General features: G+C 38.5%; 1 protein-coding gene across 1 annotated transcript; it reads right to left on the bottom strand.

Moving 5' to 3' along the window:
• Positions 1-18,825: 18,825 nt before the first annotated feature.
• On the bottom strand, positions 18,826-19,473 carry LOC132622918 (small polypeptide DEVIL 4-like). Its single transcript, XM_060337605.1, has one exon. The coding sequence runs from the start codon at positions 19,376-19,378 to the stop codon at positions 19,232-19,234; it is 147 nt and encodes a 48-aa protein (XP_060193588.1). The 5' UTR covers positions 19,379-19,473; the 3' UTR covers positions 18,826-19,231.
• Positions 19,474-19,855: the final 382 nt, after the last annotated feature.

Genomic DNA, 19,855 nt, shown 5'->3' with positions numbered 1-19,855 from the left:
CCAACTTCAAACCAAACACATGCTTTGGATTATTAATGGTATATCCCACCTTTAATCCAATGAACCAAACAAAGAACTAGTACTAAATAATCCAGGGATTATTTAGTCTCAGGATTATAATCCCAGGACTATAATTGTATACGGTAAAAACTGGGTCAATGTGTGACCGGTGGGACCGGAGCCAAAGATAAGTTCAAATGAGCATGAGCATGAGCATGCTCGATCTTTTCTTCACACCGGGGTATCGTACCGGGCGTAATTGACCCGAGACAAGGAAAGAGTGTCCGTTGGTTCGGATACACCGAGCCAAAATCAACGTGCTCGTTGGTCCTGTTAGCCAGTTGCGAGGTTGCCACGTGTCAGGAAACCGTTATGCCATCAGCACTGACGATCGTACGGGTGTCAGACCGTATGGTCCTACCTTATCCTTTTTAGGGTTTCTTTATTCATAAAGGCTTTTGTATTGTATTCATGGCCCATGAGGCATACCTATAAATAGAGGACATTCTTTCCCTTTTTAGGGTTAGTTTTTTTCAGATCTCAACATTGTAATAGTAAAATATATAGAAGCTCTCTCTCAAAGATATTGGTCCGGATTTTGTGGTGTTCTGTTACACCCCGCATTTTCAGAGCATGAGCATGACACGCACATCACCGTAGTAATGGAGTATCGGAGACGTCCCATGATATTTTGGAAGGTACAAGCCATGGGAAGTATGTAACAATGAAGTGAAGGATGAATTACGATCTCGTAAGTCGTAATCGGGAAAGACAATTTTGAAACACAAGAACATGGTCATTATCAAGTATAATAAATGATAAATATCATGTATGGAGAATTCCGGAAGATTTCGAGATCAAGCAAATTGAAGAAAATAAGTTTGACGAAAATTTGAGAAATATTGGGCAGATTTTTAGTCAAATTTGGAGGGGCATATCTCCTAGTATATTAGGAGTTTTAAGGTGAAACAAAAGCCTAAAATGAAGTTCGTCGACTCTAGTTTCTAATGCAACAAACCTCTCGTTAATAGGACATCAGAGTAAAGAATTATGAACGTTACAAACTGAGCTGTCAACGCAGAAATAGGGCTGCTACAGTACCGCCACAGTGCTGCTACAGTGCAGCCGACCTTAGCCACTATAAAAAGGGGTTAAAACCCCATTTTATTCATAAAAAATCTTCCAAAATGATCCAGAAAATTCATCAAGGCAAGAGAGTCCATATATCACACAAAAGTGAGAATTTTGAGCAAAATTCAAGCTACGGAATACTAATCGAAGTCCGGACAACGTGTAGACGCGATTATGATTTCATTTTTGTGTTGGAGTAGCTTGGGAACAAGTAAATATTGAAGATCTTTCCACTTTAGTAAATATAAGGTATGAATCATTGAATCTTTCTCTTTATCAACCTTGATTAAGGAATATTTGCAAGAAATAAAAGTTGTAGTTGTTGTGTTGTTGTTGTTGGCTTATGGATTGAGGTTTGAGGAGAATTTTGGATGAAAATATATATAATAATCTTGTAGAATGTTGAGGGTATTGTCGTTGTTATTACTGGTATTAATTTCGGCTTCTTTACGGAAATAAAGTTATTAAATAGTCGTATCACAAGTTGGTCTGTTGAGAAATTTAGAAAACATCGTGTGGGATGTTTTAGGAGATATATTGGCATGGATAATAGTATTGATGATGTTGGTATTTTTGTTGTTGATTGGTTGTTGATATTATGATTTCGCACTAGGTATATAAACAGGGGAGATGCTGCCCGAATTTCGACAGAATCTAAAAGGATTATAATTAAAGTCTTGAGACAAGCATGATGACGAACCTAACAATGATATGAATGGTTGTATATGTAGATTACGAGGCTACGAATAATCTTAAGTGAATTGCAAGACAGGAAGTAAGTTGGAAGTCGAGAAATTATCTTCCAGGTATGTTAACGCTCGTCCCTTTCTTTCAAAGGCATGATTCTGAGGTTATGGCTTCATAAATGTTTCCATATCTTCCTTGTTTTCAAAAGTTAGATATTTATGACTCCAAGGCATAATTTCTTTCCTAATAATTCATAAATGTTTTCCCGAAATGCCGTATTTTCCAAACCAGAGATTTATGATTCTGTGAGCTCTGATGATAACAGCGATGAACATGTTTTTACGATGATAATGATGATGTCAAAGATGAGGATATTTTCCATGATGATTATGATGATGATAATTTTATGGTTAAAAGTCTCAAGTTATCAGATCAATGCTTTTATGAGATTATTGAGTTTATTTCATGATTATGTCGATTTTATTCATTGTTGTTGATCTCACCTTATAATAATTGTTCTTTCAAGGTGAGATAGAACGATGATGATTATTCCATAACATAATCGGAGGTTACCGACCTTACGTCACTCCGATGTATTTATAGCTCTTATTTGGCTTTCATGCATGCTTTATATATATATGTATGTATTTTCTCACACCGCGCCGCGCTATAGTCGGCCGGGCATGGCACGTAGATGTGCACACCACTGCAGTGGTCATGTTATGATATTGCCCCGGACGCGGGCTAATGATGATAACACCGAGCCTTAATGGCCGGGCATGATACTATATATATGACACCGAGCCTTAATGGCCGGGCATGGTACTATGTATATGTATAGAAATGTTTTTTTTAAAAGACTAAGCATGCATGACATCCGCCCTACAAGGCATTCAGATGTACAGGTTATCTCTCTTATTCCTTGTTACTCTTCATATCTGTGTTATGTTGTTATTCATGCCTTACATACTCAGTACATTATTCGTACTGACGTCCCTTCTTGTGGACGCTGCGTTTCATGCCACGCAGGTGTATACAGATGAGTAGAAGATATTGCTAGAAGATGTTCCAGCTGGATTGGCGAGCTCCATTTCTTTCCGGAGTGTTGCCGAGTCAGAGCATCTATGTTATGGTATATTAATTTATGTTAGAGACTTTGCAGACAGAGTCACGTATATAGCATGTCAGTCTTGCAAGCGGCTCTGCAAGCCGATGTATCTTTGTGCATTATGTTACAAATTTCATATGACTACAACTCTTACTTGATTTGAGAAAGACGAAAGGAATGTTTTTTTAAGCTTTCATTATGCATTTCATTTCGTGATTTAAGAGTCCAGTGAGATTATGAATATAACGAGAACCAGCGGGTTCGCTCGGCTCCAAGTAAAGGGTCGGGTGCCTATCATGCCCTATCAGGACTGGGGTGTGACATGTTCTTCCTTAGCTTTGTTCATTCTTTCAATACATTATTTAATATATATTTTGGCATAAATCATCAATCACAGAACACATTCACACAGCTCTAACACGTTTATATATAACTTCAAACAAATCCATAGTCATCTCATACCAACCAAATAGATTAAAGTTCATCTACATATACTATACCTCACTTACAATTTGATTGTTACCGAATTTCAGGGTAAACAGTTTGGCGTCCACCGTGGGGCTAGGATAATAGTGGTTTTTAATCTTTGCTGCTTCCTTCTTTCACTTGTTGATTGAAGAATCTGCAAAATTTTACAAAAAAGGGACAAAATGGCAAGCAGCAGTCACTTCGGTCATGTGAACAACAACGAGATAGTAGCTGAAAACGAGAACAACAGCGGGTTACGAAACCCACCTGCGGATCCAGCCGACCCCAATACTGTAAACTCAAGAGAGGGCCTCAACCGGCAGAATACTATCAATCAGGAGAATGCCGCCCTTCCGGCCACCGATCCCTTGAATACTCATAACTCAATTACTTTATCCCTAGCTCAAGGCCGGAAAACACCGAATACTCCGAATGAAATTAACTTGCGTTTAATATTTGAAATGTTACAGGAACAAGGGACCGCCATAGCCGAACAGGGGATTGCAATAGCTCAGCTGCAGAGCAAAAACGACAAGGCAGCTCCGGTAAGGTCGAAAAGGGTCACCGAACCAAGGATGGATGAAACACGGATAGTCGAGCGTAATGGATCCGGAGCAGGATTGTCCACCGAAGTTCTGAAGATACTCGAGACCTTGGCAAAACGGGTAGATTCAACGGAGAAGAGGGTGGAAACGTATAACTCTCGGGTGGATCAGATTTTGGGAGCTCCACCGAGGCTGAAAGGGCCGGATTCAAAGAGGTACATTCAAAGGCCTTTCCCTCCTAGTACGGCTTCGAAGTTAATCCCGAAGAGGTTCAAGATGCCGGATATCCCGAAATATGATAGTACAACGGACCCGCAGAAACATGTAATTTCGTACACCTGTGCCATAAAAGGCAATGATATCGAAGAGGGTGAAATTAAGTCTGTGTTGAAAAAATTTGGGGAAATACTTTCGAAAGGAGCGTTGACCTGGTATGACCATATGCCTAAGCATTCCATCACTTCTTTTGAAATGCTCGTAGATGCGTTCATCAAAGCCCATGCTGAAGCTAAAAAAGTACAGGCCCGGAAGGTGGACATCTTCCGAATAGCCCAAAGGGACGATAAGTTGTTACGGGAGTTTGTGAACCACTTCCAGAGGGAACAGATGGAGCTCCCTCAGGTTCCGGAAGAATGGGTTGCACAAGCTTTCACCAAAGGGCTTAACCCTCGGAGCTTGACTGTTTCATTCAAACTGAAGGAAAACTTGTTGGAATATGAGGCCGTAACCTGGGCATATGTTCATAACAGGTACGAATCAAAGATTCCGGTAGAGGATGACCAGCTCAAACTTCCCCCGGGACCTATAAATATGAGCAAAAGCTCTGATATGTGTAGTGAGTAGTTACTACACATATCGGATGGCATTGAAAGTAAGGTTTTAGCTTTCTTGACGCACTTACCAATGCCAAAGCCAACTTTTCGAATGAGAGTATGGCCGGTACCTTTCCCTTGATGGTATTGGTAAGTGCGACAAGAAAGCTAAAACCTTACTTTCAATGCCATCCGATATGTGTAATAACTACTTACCCGCTAAAAAATGTCATGCATAAACCGGAGTTGTCAGGTAGACTGATGAAATGGGCCGTAGAGATTAGCGGGTATGATATCGAGTATAAGCCTAGAACAACTATTAAATCTCAAATCTTGGCAAATTTTGTGGCAGACTTTACCCCCGCCATGAATCTCGAGGTCGAGAAAGAGCTTTTGCTAACCTTGGGAAAGGCTTCGGGCATCTGGTTGCTACACACAGACGGGGCTTCGAACCTGAAAGGTTTCGAGTTGGGCATTGTTCTTAAGACCCCCGCCGGTGATGCCATTAATCAATCGATTAGAACTATAAAATTGACTAACAATGAAGTCGAGTATGAGGCTCTGATTACAGGTTTGGAATTGGCTCGGAGTCTGGAAGCCGAAATAATCGAAGCGAAATGCGACTCTCTCTTGGTCGTGAACCAGGTGAATGGTGTCTTCGAGGTCAAGGATGAGCGAGTGCAGAGATACTTGGAGAAACCTCAGGTGCTACTACACCGGTTCAAAGAATGGACCATGCAACATGTACCCAGGTAACAGAATACGAAGCCAATGCACTGGCTAATTTGGGCTCTTCAGTCGAAGCGGAGGAAATCAACCCTGGTACCGTAGTACAATTGATGAATTCGGCGGTAGAAAAAGGGCAGGCTAAGATAAATACAATGAGTATAACTTGGGATTGGTGCAATAGATACATCGACTACTTACAATGTGGTAAGCTCCCGAGTGACCCTAAAGAATCACGATCACTCCGGACCAAAGCAGCTCGCTTTTGCTTGATAGATGGCCAATTATATTGACGTTCTTTTTTTGGACCTCTTGCCAAATATTTGGGCCCCGGAGAAACAGATTATGTGATGAGAGAAGTCCAAGAGGGTATCTGCGGTAATCACTCCGGCGCGGAAGCCTTGGTTCGAAAAATTATCAGAGCCGGTTATTAGTGGAACCGTATGGAGGACGATACGAAAAACTTTATCCGAAAATGTGATGGGTGTCAAAGGCACGCCCCAGTGATTCATCAACCCGAGAGTTGCTGCACCCAGTGACATCCCCTTGGTCATTCATGAAATGGGGAATGGACATCTTCGGTCCTCTGCCATGGGCACCAGGTAAGGCTAGTTTCATTCTGTTTATGACTGACTACTTCTTAAAATGGGTTGAAGCGCAGGCCTTCGAAAATATTAGAGAAAATGAGGTTATTGACTTCATATGGGACCATATTATCTGTCGTTTCGGCATCCCGACCGAAATAACCTGTGATAACAGCCCTCATTTCGTTGGCAGCAAGGTCAATAATTTCCTTGAAGGGCTAAAGATCAAGAAGATAGTATCAACTCTGTATCACCCGAGTGCAAATGGAAAGCTGAATCCACGAACAAAATAATAATTCAAAATCTAAGGAAAAGACTTGAAATATCGAAACAGAAATGGAGGGAAGTGCTGCCGAAGGTATTATGGGCTTACAGAACTACGTCAAAATTCGGCACAGGAGAAACACCTTTCTTATTGGTCTACGGGGCCGAAGCTCTGATTCCCGTAGAAGTTGGCAAACCGAGCCTCTGGTTCAAATACGTCACCAGCGGGGCAAACGAGGAGGCTATGACCTTAAAACTCGACCTGGCAGACGAACTACGCAAAAATGCATTGGTCCATTTAGCGACTCAAAAGCAATGGATGGAGAGGTACTACAACCGGAGGACCTATCTTCGACATTTCCGAGTTGGGGACTTGGTACTTCAAAAAGTTACTTTGAATACCAAGAATCCCAATGACGGGAAGTTGGGTCCGAACTGGGAAGGGCCGTACAAGATAACCGGAGTAACGGCCAAAGGATCGTACCAACTGGAATCCATTGACAGACAACGGTTGTGCAATAACTGGACTATGACTCATTTGAAGAAATACTATTGCTAAGGTACGGATGCCTACCCTTGTGATCATCTTTTATTAACCTATCCTTTTTTACAGAAGTGGTACCGAAATAAGCCTCGAGGGAATGGAGGTAGGTCTGAAAGCACGTGTTGTACTCTTTTCCTTAGTACGGTTTCATCACTAAGTGGGTTTTCCGACAAGGTTTTTAATGAGGCAACAAGTACAACGTGTTACTTTATGAAAACAAGGCAAAGTACCCGGAAACGGAGGGTCTGCCCCTCGAGTGGGGACTTAATAGCGCTTACCCGATCATGCTGCTCGGATAAACATTAGGGGACTATCATACCCACATCGAGGCCTATCCCGGAAGGATAGAATGAGTTCAGCTCACCAAAGCAAATGAAAAAACACTATTAAGTGCTATCCCGGAAAGGTCTTCGAAATTTTATGTCTCTTATTTTTCTGCAAACCCGGACCTTCTGTGTTAGGTTTCGATGTAAGGACCAAACGATCAAAAACGAATCGTGTGCAGTTAGTATTTGCTACGGCAAAAACAGAAGGAAACAGATGAGATCTTCATTTTATGTACGTACAAACACTGGCTATATAAAAAATCGTTATGAAAGCATACGTCTCAGACACTTATTTGTATTAAATACCCTATACTGGGAATTATTATCAAAATTTGGCAAAGGCAGCAAGGTCGAAATGAACCGAGCCCAAAATCTTTTAACACCTTCGAATGGGGACTGCCGTCTCAAAATTAGACAAAAGGCAAAGATTCAGGTATCCGAACCTAATCTATTATAAGTAAATGGTCGAAGATGGTTCAAACAATTTAAAACCTCGACCCAAAATGCCCAACGTGATTCAGAGACGTCTGAATTCACGAAGCATAAATAATCCCATCGGGTAAACCATTCGATAAAATCCTCGGTCAAAAACCAACCGAACGAAGTAAAAGCTAATACTCAATGAGTTAAGACAGGCGCAATTCGGACAAAAGAGGTAGCTCCGAACCTTGATTATTCCTTACGGAACAAACGTTTAAGGCAAAATGTCATAACATACATTCGGATAAAAGAACGAAGAATATAACAGCCAAAAGGGAAATATGAATTTCATATATAAACTAAGGCTTTACACTTAGAATGTTCACACAAGTCATAAACAAAAACAAAATGAAAGCTCGTACAGGCCCTATTCTACCCAGTATGGTTGGAACCGGAGTTCTCTGAAACCGTTTGCTTGGAGTCTTCAGAATCGGCATCAAGGGCTTTCTTGGCCCTCTCCTCGACTTCTTTGGCTTCGAGTATCCGGGCCTGGATGGCCCCTAATCCTTTTTCAACCTGTTCGAGGGTAGCCCTCCGAGATTTCCACCGCTCATACTCGATCAAAATCGTAGAACGAGTCTCGGCAGTCTCCATGTCTTTAAGAGACTTTTCTATATCGGCCACAGCTGTTTTCAATCTGGCCTCTAGCACGGATCTCACTTCAAGAAGAGCTATTCGAATTTGATTAGCTGATTCAAGCTCAGTCTGAAGCAAATCATTTGCCTCAGTAGCCTCTTCGAGCTTGATCTTGAGCTAGTCACTGACCCGAGCTCGGGCCTCGGCTTTTTCTTCTACCACCCTCAGTTTCTCCTCGTCATTGGCACTCTCGGATTCAAGCTGGTGATGTCTTTCTACCATCTTCACGGCATCAGCCTTGACCGAGTCAAGTTCACTCCGAAGTTGGAAAATAGTGGACTCGAGTTCACCAAGCCTTGTAGTAAAATTGGCATTCTCTTGGCCAAGACCGACGTTATCCACCTCAAGGAGCCGGTTCTTTTCAATCGTATCGGACAACTCGGCCTGTAAGCGAATATTTTAGGCCTTTGCCGCTTCGAGCTCGGGTTGAAGGTTGGAAAGAACATCGGCCCGGCTCAGCTTATCTTCTTTCTCCTGTAGGAGGAGTCAAAACTTCTCCGTTTCTCGGCCCTGGGCATCTAGCTGGCCCTTTAAGTCATCAACCTCGTGTTGGGCCCGGATAAAGCCCTCATTAACGAGCACAACACTCTGCAGAAGAAAAAGCAAGTCAAGTTAAGAAATTGAGTAAACAAGAGTTGAAAAATCGCACATCAACATTACGGAAAGACGAGCATAAAGTTTACCCGGTTGCCTACGTGCATGCTTTCGTTTATAAGGCACTGCCAAGGAACCCTGGTCATTTTTTCCTTGTCAAAATCTGAAATAAGAGGCCTTAGATAACTTGCAACCCCCACAGGACAGGATAAAAAACTACAGTCCTCGGGGACGAAGATCACGGCTGACCTCGTCCTCCTCGGCTCTACACTGGAGGCTGGAAAAATACCTACAAGGTTGTTCCTCACACCCGTTTCAGTGGACCGTCTAGCCGCCCTCGTGGCCCGAGGAATGAGAAGATGGCCAAACCCGGCAGCTTCCCGGTTGCTGGAGGAGTATCCGAGAACATGTCATCGAGGATATCAAACCTCAAAGCAGGGGTAGGAGAAACCGGAACAACTCCAGCAGCCCCGGTAGCTATAGGTACCTCGGAAGTAGTAGTTTGATCTACGCCGGACGTCGGACCGGTAGCTATTATATCATCATTGTTCGGGGCCGATTCAGCCCTTTGTTCAGCCTCGATATCCGATAACGGGCCAGATCTTCTAGGTCTCTTCACCAAAGGTGTCGCTTCGGGCGAGGCATCACCTGAAATGTCGATAAATTCAATGGACTTTAGAGGAATTGAAAAAAGAACTTCGTTTTCCCTACCTGTGTTCGGGGTTGGGATGGCAGTTCTTTCCTCAACTGTAGACGAGGGCAGAATAATAGTTACTTCCTCGGTAATAAAGGTGACGAAGGGGCCCGCATCGACCTTTCAAATAATAATATTAGGCTCGGATTCATCCCTCAGGGTTCGAACAACGCGTCTCGCCCTCTTCCTTTGTTTCTACCCTTTGGCCAAGGGTTTTCTCTGCCTCTTTCCAACTGCAGCAATGAGCCAGGATGATCCTACCGTATCAAATTCAGAAGACGGTGTGGCAGGTTCAGCCGTTGGTTCGGGTCGTGGCTTCACAGAGCCCTTGGGCAAGCCTGAATACCAAAAGAGTTATAGAAAGAAAAAGCAAAACGGGAGAAGCAATAAGTACCGGATCAAGGGAAAATTTACCATGATTTTGGGCAACCCACCGGCAACGAGACAGGTCTCCCATGTCCGTTCAGCATGAGGATGTTGGCTGATGATTGCCCCAACCCACTCAGAAAGGTTACGGACAGCTTAAGGTATCCATGCCTCGGTTGAGATAAAAAAAATATAAATAAATAAATATATGTGTATGCAAGGGAGTAAACATGAACAGGTGCGGAGGAAAGACAACTGAGAAACTTAGGTCTATTATTCCACTTTTTCAGAAAGGGCATGTGATCAACCGGAATAATGTCTGCAGTCCTTACCCGGACATAACGTTCCAAACATCCTCGATCTCTATCCTCGTCGAGTTTGGAAAGAATCGGGTTCCGGCCTCGTTTGGCGACCTTTATCACGCCTCCTCGGAAGATTCTCGGAGAATACAACCGGATGAAGTGTGCCAACGTGAATCCCTTTTTTGCATTATTGGCTAGTAGACGGAGGCAGGCCACGATCCTCCAGATAATCGGCCCAATTTGGGCCAAGGTCACGTTATATGTCCAGCACATTTCAAGGATGACCGGATCAATTGGGGGGATGAACTTCAGTGTGAATGGGTACGTGTAAACGAACAGGAACGCTTCCCTATGATCGGTGATGGACTCGTCAGAACCAGGGGCGAACACCTCTATCGGACAATCGTCCTATCAGCATTCTTCTAGGACTCGAAGGAGAAGGTCCTCTGTAATAGACGAAGGGTATCCTCTCATGTCGAAGCCCCTATCCTCAATTAGAGATGGCTTTTCAACGTCAAATTCATGGTTGTAATTGGTTTTGGACGGTATTATGTCCAGGGTAGTCGGTTTCACAAATGTCTTACCTTTGGGTTTTGAAACAGGCTCGGCTCCCGGAGAAGAAACCGAGGGAACGTCCTGGGAAGCAGAATCAGTGTTAGCTGACATTTTCAAAATGAAAGAGTGGGTATGAAAATTTGAGGATTTGAAGAGGCAGATGAAAATTTCAAGACAAGAACGAAACAATAAAAGAGGAATATTAGAAGGATTGAAGACTCAATTTGAACCTTGATGCAAAAAACCTTGAAGATTCAGAGCAAATGAAGAAGTTAACAAAGAGGCTTATGATCAAAGAAGTAAGAAGTAAAAAGTAGAGAATAAGAAGTGAAAATGTAAAGTGAAAAGTGATCAGCTTTGGTCCTTATATAGGCGGTCCACAGTAGCGGTTACAGAGAGCGACCAATTGAGAGGCGACGCGTGTCCCAGAATTAATGTCCCAGAATTAATGGGACGTGATTTGAAGCGACGTGGGTTAAGGCGGTTCCCGCGGCCGACCACTTGGGGCGAGACCCGTGGCCGAAGTCAGAAGGGCGTGACATAACGGTCACCGCCAAATTTGAAGATAAGAACGAGCTTGTGGAACCACTGGTTTTCTGACTTATTCACTTCCCGTTACTCCGATAAAGCTACGATCCGGAAAGTGTGGGGACTATCTGTATACGGTAAAAATCGGGTCAATGTGTGACCGGTGGGACCGGAGCCAAGGATAAGTTCAAATGAGCACGAGCATGTTCGATCTTTTCTTCACACCAGGGCATCGTACTGGACGTAATTGACCCGAGACAAGGAAAGAGAGTCCGTTGGTACGGATACGCCGAGCCAAAATCAACGAGTCCGTTGGTCCGGTTAGCCGGTTGCGAGGTTGCCACGAGTCAGGAAACCGTTATGCCATCAGCACTGACGATCGTACGGGTGTCAGACCGTACGGTCCTACCTTATCCTTTTTAGGGTTTCAATGGCTTTTGTATTGTATTCATGGCCCATGAGGCATACCTATAAATAGAGGACATTTTCTTCCTTTTTGGGGTTAGCTTTTTTCAAATCTCAACATTGTAATAGTAAAATATATAGAAGCTCTCTCTCAAAGATATTGGTCCGAATTTTATAGTGTTCTTCCTTAGCTTTGTTCATCCTTTCAATATATTATTTAATAGATATTTGGGCATAAATCATCAATCACAGAACACATTCACACAACTCTAACACGTATATATATAACTTCAAACAAATTCATAGTCATCTCATACCAACCAAATAGATTAAAGTTCATCCACATATCTTATACCTCAATTATAAATTTAATTATTATCAAATTTCGAGGTAAACAATAATCCGAGCATAACTTTTTCTGCGTACCAAACGACCACTTAGAGAATTAAAACTTTTCAAGGATGCACTCAAAAGGACTGTTCAACACCAACCTCAAACAGAAGTGACATTTTTGTCAACCTATTTAAGACAGTCTGAACTAGGTTTGAGTTGATTGAATGTGGGGCTGTCGCACGTGGTCACAGTGTTGCTGTCGTTTGATCAATCAAATGGTTGCATTGATATTCTGGTATGTGTCAACTTAGCCATTGAATTCACAATGCAGAATCAGGAAAAGCAACCCAATTACTCCCCTTTTTTCTAGTTTGATTGAGTTACTGAATTATTTATGATACTATCTCCTACCATATGTTTTTTCATACTCAAAATGGAACTACGTTTTCTCACCTTTAAAATTTCCTTGTGTGTCTCTCAAAATCAATATATTTCCTTGACATGTGGTCAAAAACACCTTAAGTATTTTTTTTTTCTTATCTGAACTATCAGGTGTGAGAGTTTTCTACATAAACTATCATTAATTAGTTTGCAAAACACACCTCAACTATCAGTTGTTCACTTTTCCTACCTGAATTATCAATTTTGAGGTGTGTTTTGCAAACTAGTTGGTGATAGTTCAGGTAGAAAACGTGAACAACTGATAGTTAAGGTGTGTTTTGCAAACTAATTGGTGATAGTTTAGGCAGAAAACTCTCATTATTCAAATAGAAAACTTACAAAAAAAAAAAATGATACTTGAAATGTGTTTTTAACCTTTAACCGTATATCCTTCCAAGAAAAAACTATCATAAAACTAAATAGAAATTTTGATTTCTGCTAGTAGTCCCATGTCAGTGGGGCAGGGTGATGATTTATCTTCTTTCATGATCTTGGATAATTCTTATATCTTGAACTAATTTTCACGGTTGAACTAGACCTAAGATTTATTTTCTTGTCAACTTCACATCTTATATTAGCAAAAGATATTATAGCGAATTAAATCCTAATTCTGAATGTAAGAAAAATAAAATCTAGCCTTCATCTTAAAATCAAGATACTGAAGACAGGGACTTGACAGGGCTCTTTTTGTATTACTGCTTTAATTTTTGGTTGTGGCGACAGCAGTAAATTGACCCACGCAAAAGATAAACGAAAAAAATGAAATAGTTATGTTGAAAGGAATATGACTATATGGTTGAATTGTCTTGCTCTTTCTGGACGGCTAAATTGTGTAGGTAAATTTGGAAATGGGAAAGCTTTTCTTTATTTTTTCGGTCGACCATCTAAAGTTGACGAGTTTAGTGATAGAATGTAATTTTCGTAAATATATTATTCCGGTTCAATTTATATGATATTTTTCGCTTTTTGAGAATTAAATTTATACAGTATTATTATCGGTAAACTTGATTAGAATTTAAATATTTAAAACTATACAAAAAGTAATATAAGTCGCAATTCTTCTCACGTAAATATGATGAAAATACATTTAAAATATTTATCAAAATTTACATATTTTGAATTTCGAAAGTGAAAAGTGTCACATGATTTGAGACAGAGGGAGTATTAATTCTGAAAACTGATATCGACCGAAAGCGATTGAGAATGAATACTATCTCTTAGGGGTGTACAAAGAAAACCGACAAACCGCACCAAACCGATAATCCGAGTCAAATCAAGAAAAAAATTCGATTAGTGGTTTGATTTTGAAAAAAAAAATCCGATCATAATTGGTTTGATTTTAGCTTAAAAAAAAAGTCAAACCGAACCAAACCAACCCGAGATTACACTTATTAAATTTTAAAAAATATTTCATACATAAAAATATTATTTGTAATGTAATTTATAAATATTTCTTAAATATTTTCATAGTTTTTGTCTTTTAACATATTATTTCAAGCTTAGACTTAAAATTTTGAATGTTAATAGGTTTTATAGCCCATAGATGTTAGTAAGTCTCAAATAAAGTCCAAACCAAAATTAACTCAATACTAATGCTAACAAAAGAAATTCAATTCTAACACTAGGAATGAAAATAATGTTGCTTTATTTTTGCAGAATTGGTTTAGAGAGTGAAAGTATATAGCTTTATTTTATTTTTTGCTTTGTCATGTAATTAGTACTTATAAGCCGTACTTATTTTGGATTTCTTCCATTTGAACCAAAGATGGAAGATTTTGAGGGTTATAAAAATGATACATAGTGCGATAGAGTTAAAACAAAGTATTATAGTAAGAATAGAATAGGTACCTTGTATACATGTAAACTTCTCAACGGTTTAGCATGACTTAGTATTTTTAGATTATGAATCATTTTCTTTATGCCTTATTAATTAGCAAGTCTTATTAATTAGCAATATTTATTTTAACTGATTTTATTATCTTTTTTGTTGAATATTTTAATATAATGTCATCACCCATCTCATATTTTGTGTTATTTTCTTAAAAAACACTTTAATTATCTAGTTGTATCTTAATAGGACTAAAGAAACATTTTAAGTAAAAGTTGTATGTTTTGTATGAAGACTTTTCGAAAAAAACCCCGAAAAACTCCGAGGTTGGAAAATCCGAATTTTTTTTGTTTGGTTTAGTTTATAAATTTAAAAACCCGAGACATTAATTTAATTTGATATTTATAAAACCCAAATTAATCCGATCCATGTACACCCCTACTATCTCTTATATAGGAATTGAACATGTTTTCAACATGAAAAGACAATATCCTGACCATATATGGGATAACCAAAAAGTCCTTTCATAGAATTCAATTTCGAGAAAGCAAAATAAGACTATTTCGTTTAATTTTCAGTAAAACAATAAACGTATATGTCATCAGTATTATTGAATAAAAGAATGGACGATTTGCAAATCGAGAGCACACCGTGTTGGGACCAGAAAAACATCTGTCTATATATATATATATAATTGCAAGATATAGGCCTGGTAATATGACATGCTTTAAAAGTCGGCATTTGCATTTATCTATTTTCTTAGAATTTTGCCTTAAAAACTCTTATGTAAGTGCTCTAAAACTCCTAATTGAATTCCTAATTAAACTACTAATCCGAACGGTCGCATCAATTCCATTTGGTATCATTTAAAAGGCAGCCGATCCATTTCTTTTCCCCCCGCTATCCCTCTATTTCAAATCACATTCATCAAACGTTTAGTTGCAATACCCATTTTAGAAAATTCTTAAGCAATTCCCTACATACGCTACCGCCAACATGGACAGTAACCAGTGCTTAATTGATGAATTCATCATACTCTAGATTGGTTTTAACATTGTAGTCTCTAAATTCATGTGGAAGAACCCTTTTTTTTTTTTTTTTTTTTTTTAATTCTAGGGTTGTAGTTGTATAATTGTTGCTTCGACCGAGGAAAAGAAAAGAGATATTTACATTTTACAATGCAAACGCCGGGGAAAAACAAACCACCCTACAAAACTCCTTTGTTTTCGATGCCGTTTTAAATGTCGAAACCTTACTTTATGGAAACTAAGGTTACAAGGTGAGTCACTTTATACTCCATTCATTACTTGAGATCATGTTGTAACATCTATTGAATATTTTTGAAATATTGGTTCGTTTAAAATGGTAACTTTGATTAATATTTTGAGTAGGTATATAATGGATATAATGAGGGTGATGCAATAAGAGCTTTTTAGAAGGGTACTTGGTTAGGTTGTAGTTTGTTTGACAATTTAAATTAATATATGTGCTAGAGATGATTGAAAACTCACATTATCAGCTATTTTAGAGGATTCAAATATACTAATAATAATTTAGGAGATTACGCAGTCTAATCTCCGTAGGAGGAAAAAAGGAATATTTATATTTCAATTTGTGAAGTGCATATCAAATGTTAGACAATTATCAATTTTCTATTTATAGGATTTAACAAAATCAGTTTTGGTTTCTATTACAATTTATAAAAGGGTATAAAAGTATGTTGCTAACTGACATTTTTCAATCTAAAATATCATTTGGCTACTTAGTGATTATTATCTCTAATATAATGTTGGTACTTACTAAATTAAATGTATATCTCACAAAAGCATGCTTTAAATGGCAAGATAACACTTACATAAGCTACACTGATAAGATATAAGTAACTATATAATACACAGAAGAGAACAAAGGATATATAAACCACATACTATATGTTATTTAGTATAAGTTTTTTCTTTCTTATACAAAGAAAGATAATATGTGAATTCATTATTAATTAGCTCTATGACTATATTATAAATTTACTGATCCTTTCAAATCTACTAGTTGATGAATACAACAAGGGGTTATGTGTGAATGAGTTGCTGACTTTTACTAAAGAGATACGAGCAAAACAACAACTGAAAGAATTATACTGTTTTAGGTTCACAATAGTAGCAGGTTTCTATTCTTTCCTTTTCTTGAAATGTAGCTCTTTCTCTTTTTTGGGACCAAGACATATAGTAACGTATGGACTGTTTGATTTTGACCAATCTCTGATAAAATGGAGTAAAAGTTACATGGCCACAGTATATGATCCATTTTTTACATAGTACTATTGTTTTTCATTAATCATTTGGTATTTCAAATGACTGAATCGATTAATTTACATTCGTCACGTAGGACTCATTTAAGGAGAAAACATTCTCTACCAAGAATTTTTTCCATCCCCGGAGATTAGAATAGCTCGAATCCAAGACCTGTGATTAAAGGTGGAGTGATCTCATCAATCTCACTACATCCTCGATGATCACCGAGGATATTCAATGGAGTAGTTCCTTTGGAGTGCAGAACAAAGTTATCAGACTTCAAGGCCTCTTTTATATGCACATCGTCATTTTAATTTCTCTTTTATGGTCTCTAACAAGACTGTACACTAGCACTCATGATAGCCTAGACTCACGATGCAATTAGAAATGACATTCTCTCTTATGAAAATAGATCTCATGCCTAATTCAAATATTCTAGCTTATGAGATGAGAATCGCCTACCATTTTAATTTGGCACATTACACTCCTCCCATTGAACAGTCATGGCTAATCAAGCATCTATAACGTGGAAAAGATGAAATGAGGATCCAACATTAGGTGAATTAAGAATAGAGATGGATTTGTTTCTAGTACCATATTGAATTATGTGACTATCTTATCTAAAAAATTTAAGTCGTTACAGAAAATAGACTTTTATTAATTTAGTATTTAATTATATCTTCAGCATGCTCTACATTGGGTTTTTTGCCATAGAAATCCTACGGTATTTCTATCTTGAGGCCACTAATCATCGACTCTTTTGTGAGTAGGATAAAGGTTCGCAGTCAAGTTACTTTGGTGTTAATGTTAGCTATGTTTAGAAATGATGAAACCACATAGATCGAATAGCCTAAGGCAATATCATTCAATACAGTAACTGTTAGAATTAGGATGAGACGAATTATTTTTAAAGGTGAGTAAGTTGATTAACAAGTGACTATGACTAATTGACTAATCTTCAGTCTTCATGTACAACAAGATTGTTTGAGAGCTTAAGTGGTTTGTCAGATCATCGACATAATTTCAACAAGCAAAAGACTCAGGTACGCAGAATTTAATCATAGAAGTGCAAATATGGAGTCCAATAAGAAAGACAAAATATACTAATCTAATTACGACACTTTGGTGTCATTTCACTGGGAACAAACCCACATGCGTCCTCCGATAATTTTATCCTTTATTCACAGTGAGTCCAACCATGCTGTGTAGGATACAGTTTGTAGCTACAAAAAATATCCATGATGGAGAAAATATGCTTCTCTCTGTGTCAATCGTCTTGTCTTTAAGAGTTAAAAATCAGTGACGGACTAAAATTTTATAGATCTGAGTGCTTAATCACTTTTTACCGTAAGTTACTAATAATCACATAAAGAAAAGGAGTAATATTTTCTTTCGTCTACCTCTTAACCTACGCACCCATTTCCAATATTTCCGCAAATTTGCTGCTTTTTTGCTAGTTTCCTGTATAAATTATTAGTGTTGGGTCAAAGAGTATGGATGCTTAAGCACTCTGTCATTTTGTATGTAGGTCCGTCATTGCTCCAAGCACCGGCTATCTCTGACATCATAGAGGACTTTCGAGGGAACTAACTAAACTCATTACTTTCCACTCAAACTATATATATTTACATATATAGAAAAATATTAAGATTTTTATACATAATAAGATTACTCTAATTCTGAGCTCACCGACTCTGAGATTCAAAAATCGTCTCTCTACGAGAAAAGTCAAAATAAAGAACACCAGCTTCCCGTTTGAGAGAAACTAAAAAAAGGAAAGATAAAGGTAACTACTTAAAGATTTTCATGAATTTTGTTCTTGTAGGCCAATTCAGAGAAGAAAGATCGGAGAGGAGGGCTAGGGCTAGGGTGAGAGGGGTGGGGGGGGGGGTGTTTGTGGTTGAAAATTAAATTAGGGGCTTAGTATGTAACATGATACTCCCTCGTCTCAATTTATGTGGCATTTTTTGCTTTGCGAAATTTAAACTGCATGAATTTTGATCATTATTTTAAGATTGTATTTTTTCACCAAAATGAAATGAAAAAAATTACAACTTATAGTTCTTTTTATATAATTTTCAAATATATAAATTTTAATGTTAAAATATTAAGTTAGTTTAATAGAATTTAGCTTCAAAATTTTATAAAATTAACTTTTCAAAAGCGAAAAGATTCACGTAGATTAGAAGAGTACTTCAATTGGGAACCAGAATCTCTCTTTTCATTATTGCGTATAACATATGAGCTAGAGGAGCTGGTTTAAAACCAATCAACTCAATGGGAATTGGAACTAATTCTAACTTCTCACCTATCTAAAATTTCTCTTTTCTACTATTTACAATTGGAAACAAAAAGGTACTACTATTAAACAGCCACGAACGATGACCCTTCTCGAGCTTGAGGTCTAACTTGGACTTCCTCTGCTTGTAGTTGTCACTCCTAAACTTAGTACTAGTATTTAGTTTCGAACCAGTGGAATTCTTCGAATGATGATGAAGTTTGTCATGCTGTTTAATATTGGGTCGAATTCCACTCTAGGCCTGCCCTTTTGCTAGTGTGGTGATTCAACTATTTTCATTTGGATCATCAGTCATGCCAGCAAAGAAGCATGACTACACATCTTCTCACTATGTAAAGCCTTCCTCTCTGCTCCTTAAGAAACTTCCCAAGTCTTCTACTTGACATTTTCTTCTTGGAGCTCTCATTTGCACCATCACCATTGCTCATCTTCATTTCTATTGCCAATTTCTTTGAAATCAAGGTATATAGGGAAAAGAGTATGAAAAAAAAGCTTGGCTGTTTTCTTTGTGAGACTGACCAAAGTAGTAGAAGAATGAAGTTGGATTTGAAGTGGGAAAAAGGACAAGGTTTTTCTTATATAGAGGAAGAGTAATGTGTGTGGTCCCAAGCATGCAATATTTAACAAAAAGAAAGGACATTACCAAGAAACTGGGACCCCCACAAGCCCCAATACACTTGGAATCTAAGCTCTGCCCATCTCTAGTCTCTACCTTCTCAATCAGCTGCCACATCATTCCTTTCATCAGTATTTTTTTCATAACAACGATTTTTCAGTCAGCTTGTCTATACCTTGATTATCTTATTAAATACCTGCTCCATTTCATCAGTTTAGATATTATATAACTTTGTCCATCAAAATTAAAACAAATAAAAATAAGCCACTAAGCGTTTCTTGTTTTTGCTAAGATT

This window comes from Lycium barbarum, chromosome 12, assembly GCF_019175385.1.
Source record: "Lycium barbarum isolate Lr01 chromosome 12, ASM1917538v2, whole genome shotgun sequence".
Lineage (NCBI taxonomy): Eukaryota > Viridiplantae > Streptophyta > Magnoliopsida > Solanales > Solanaceae > Lycium > Lycium barbarum.
This window is presented reverse-complemented; position numbering and strand designations above follow the sequence as displayed.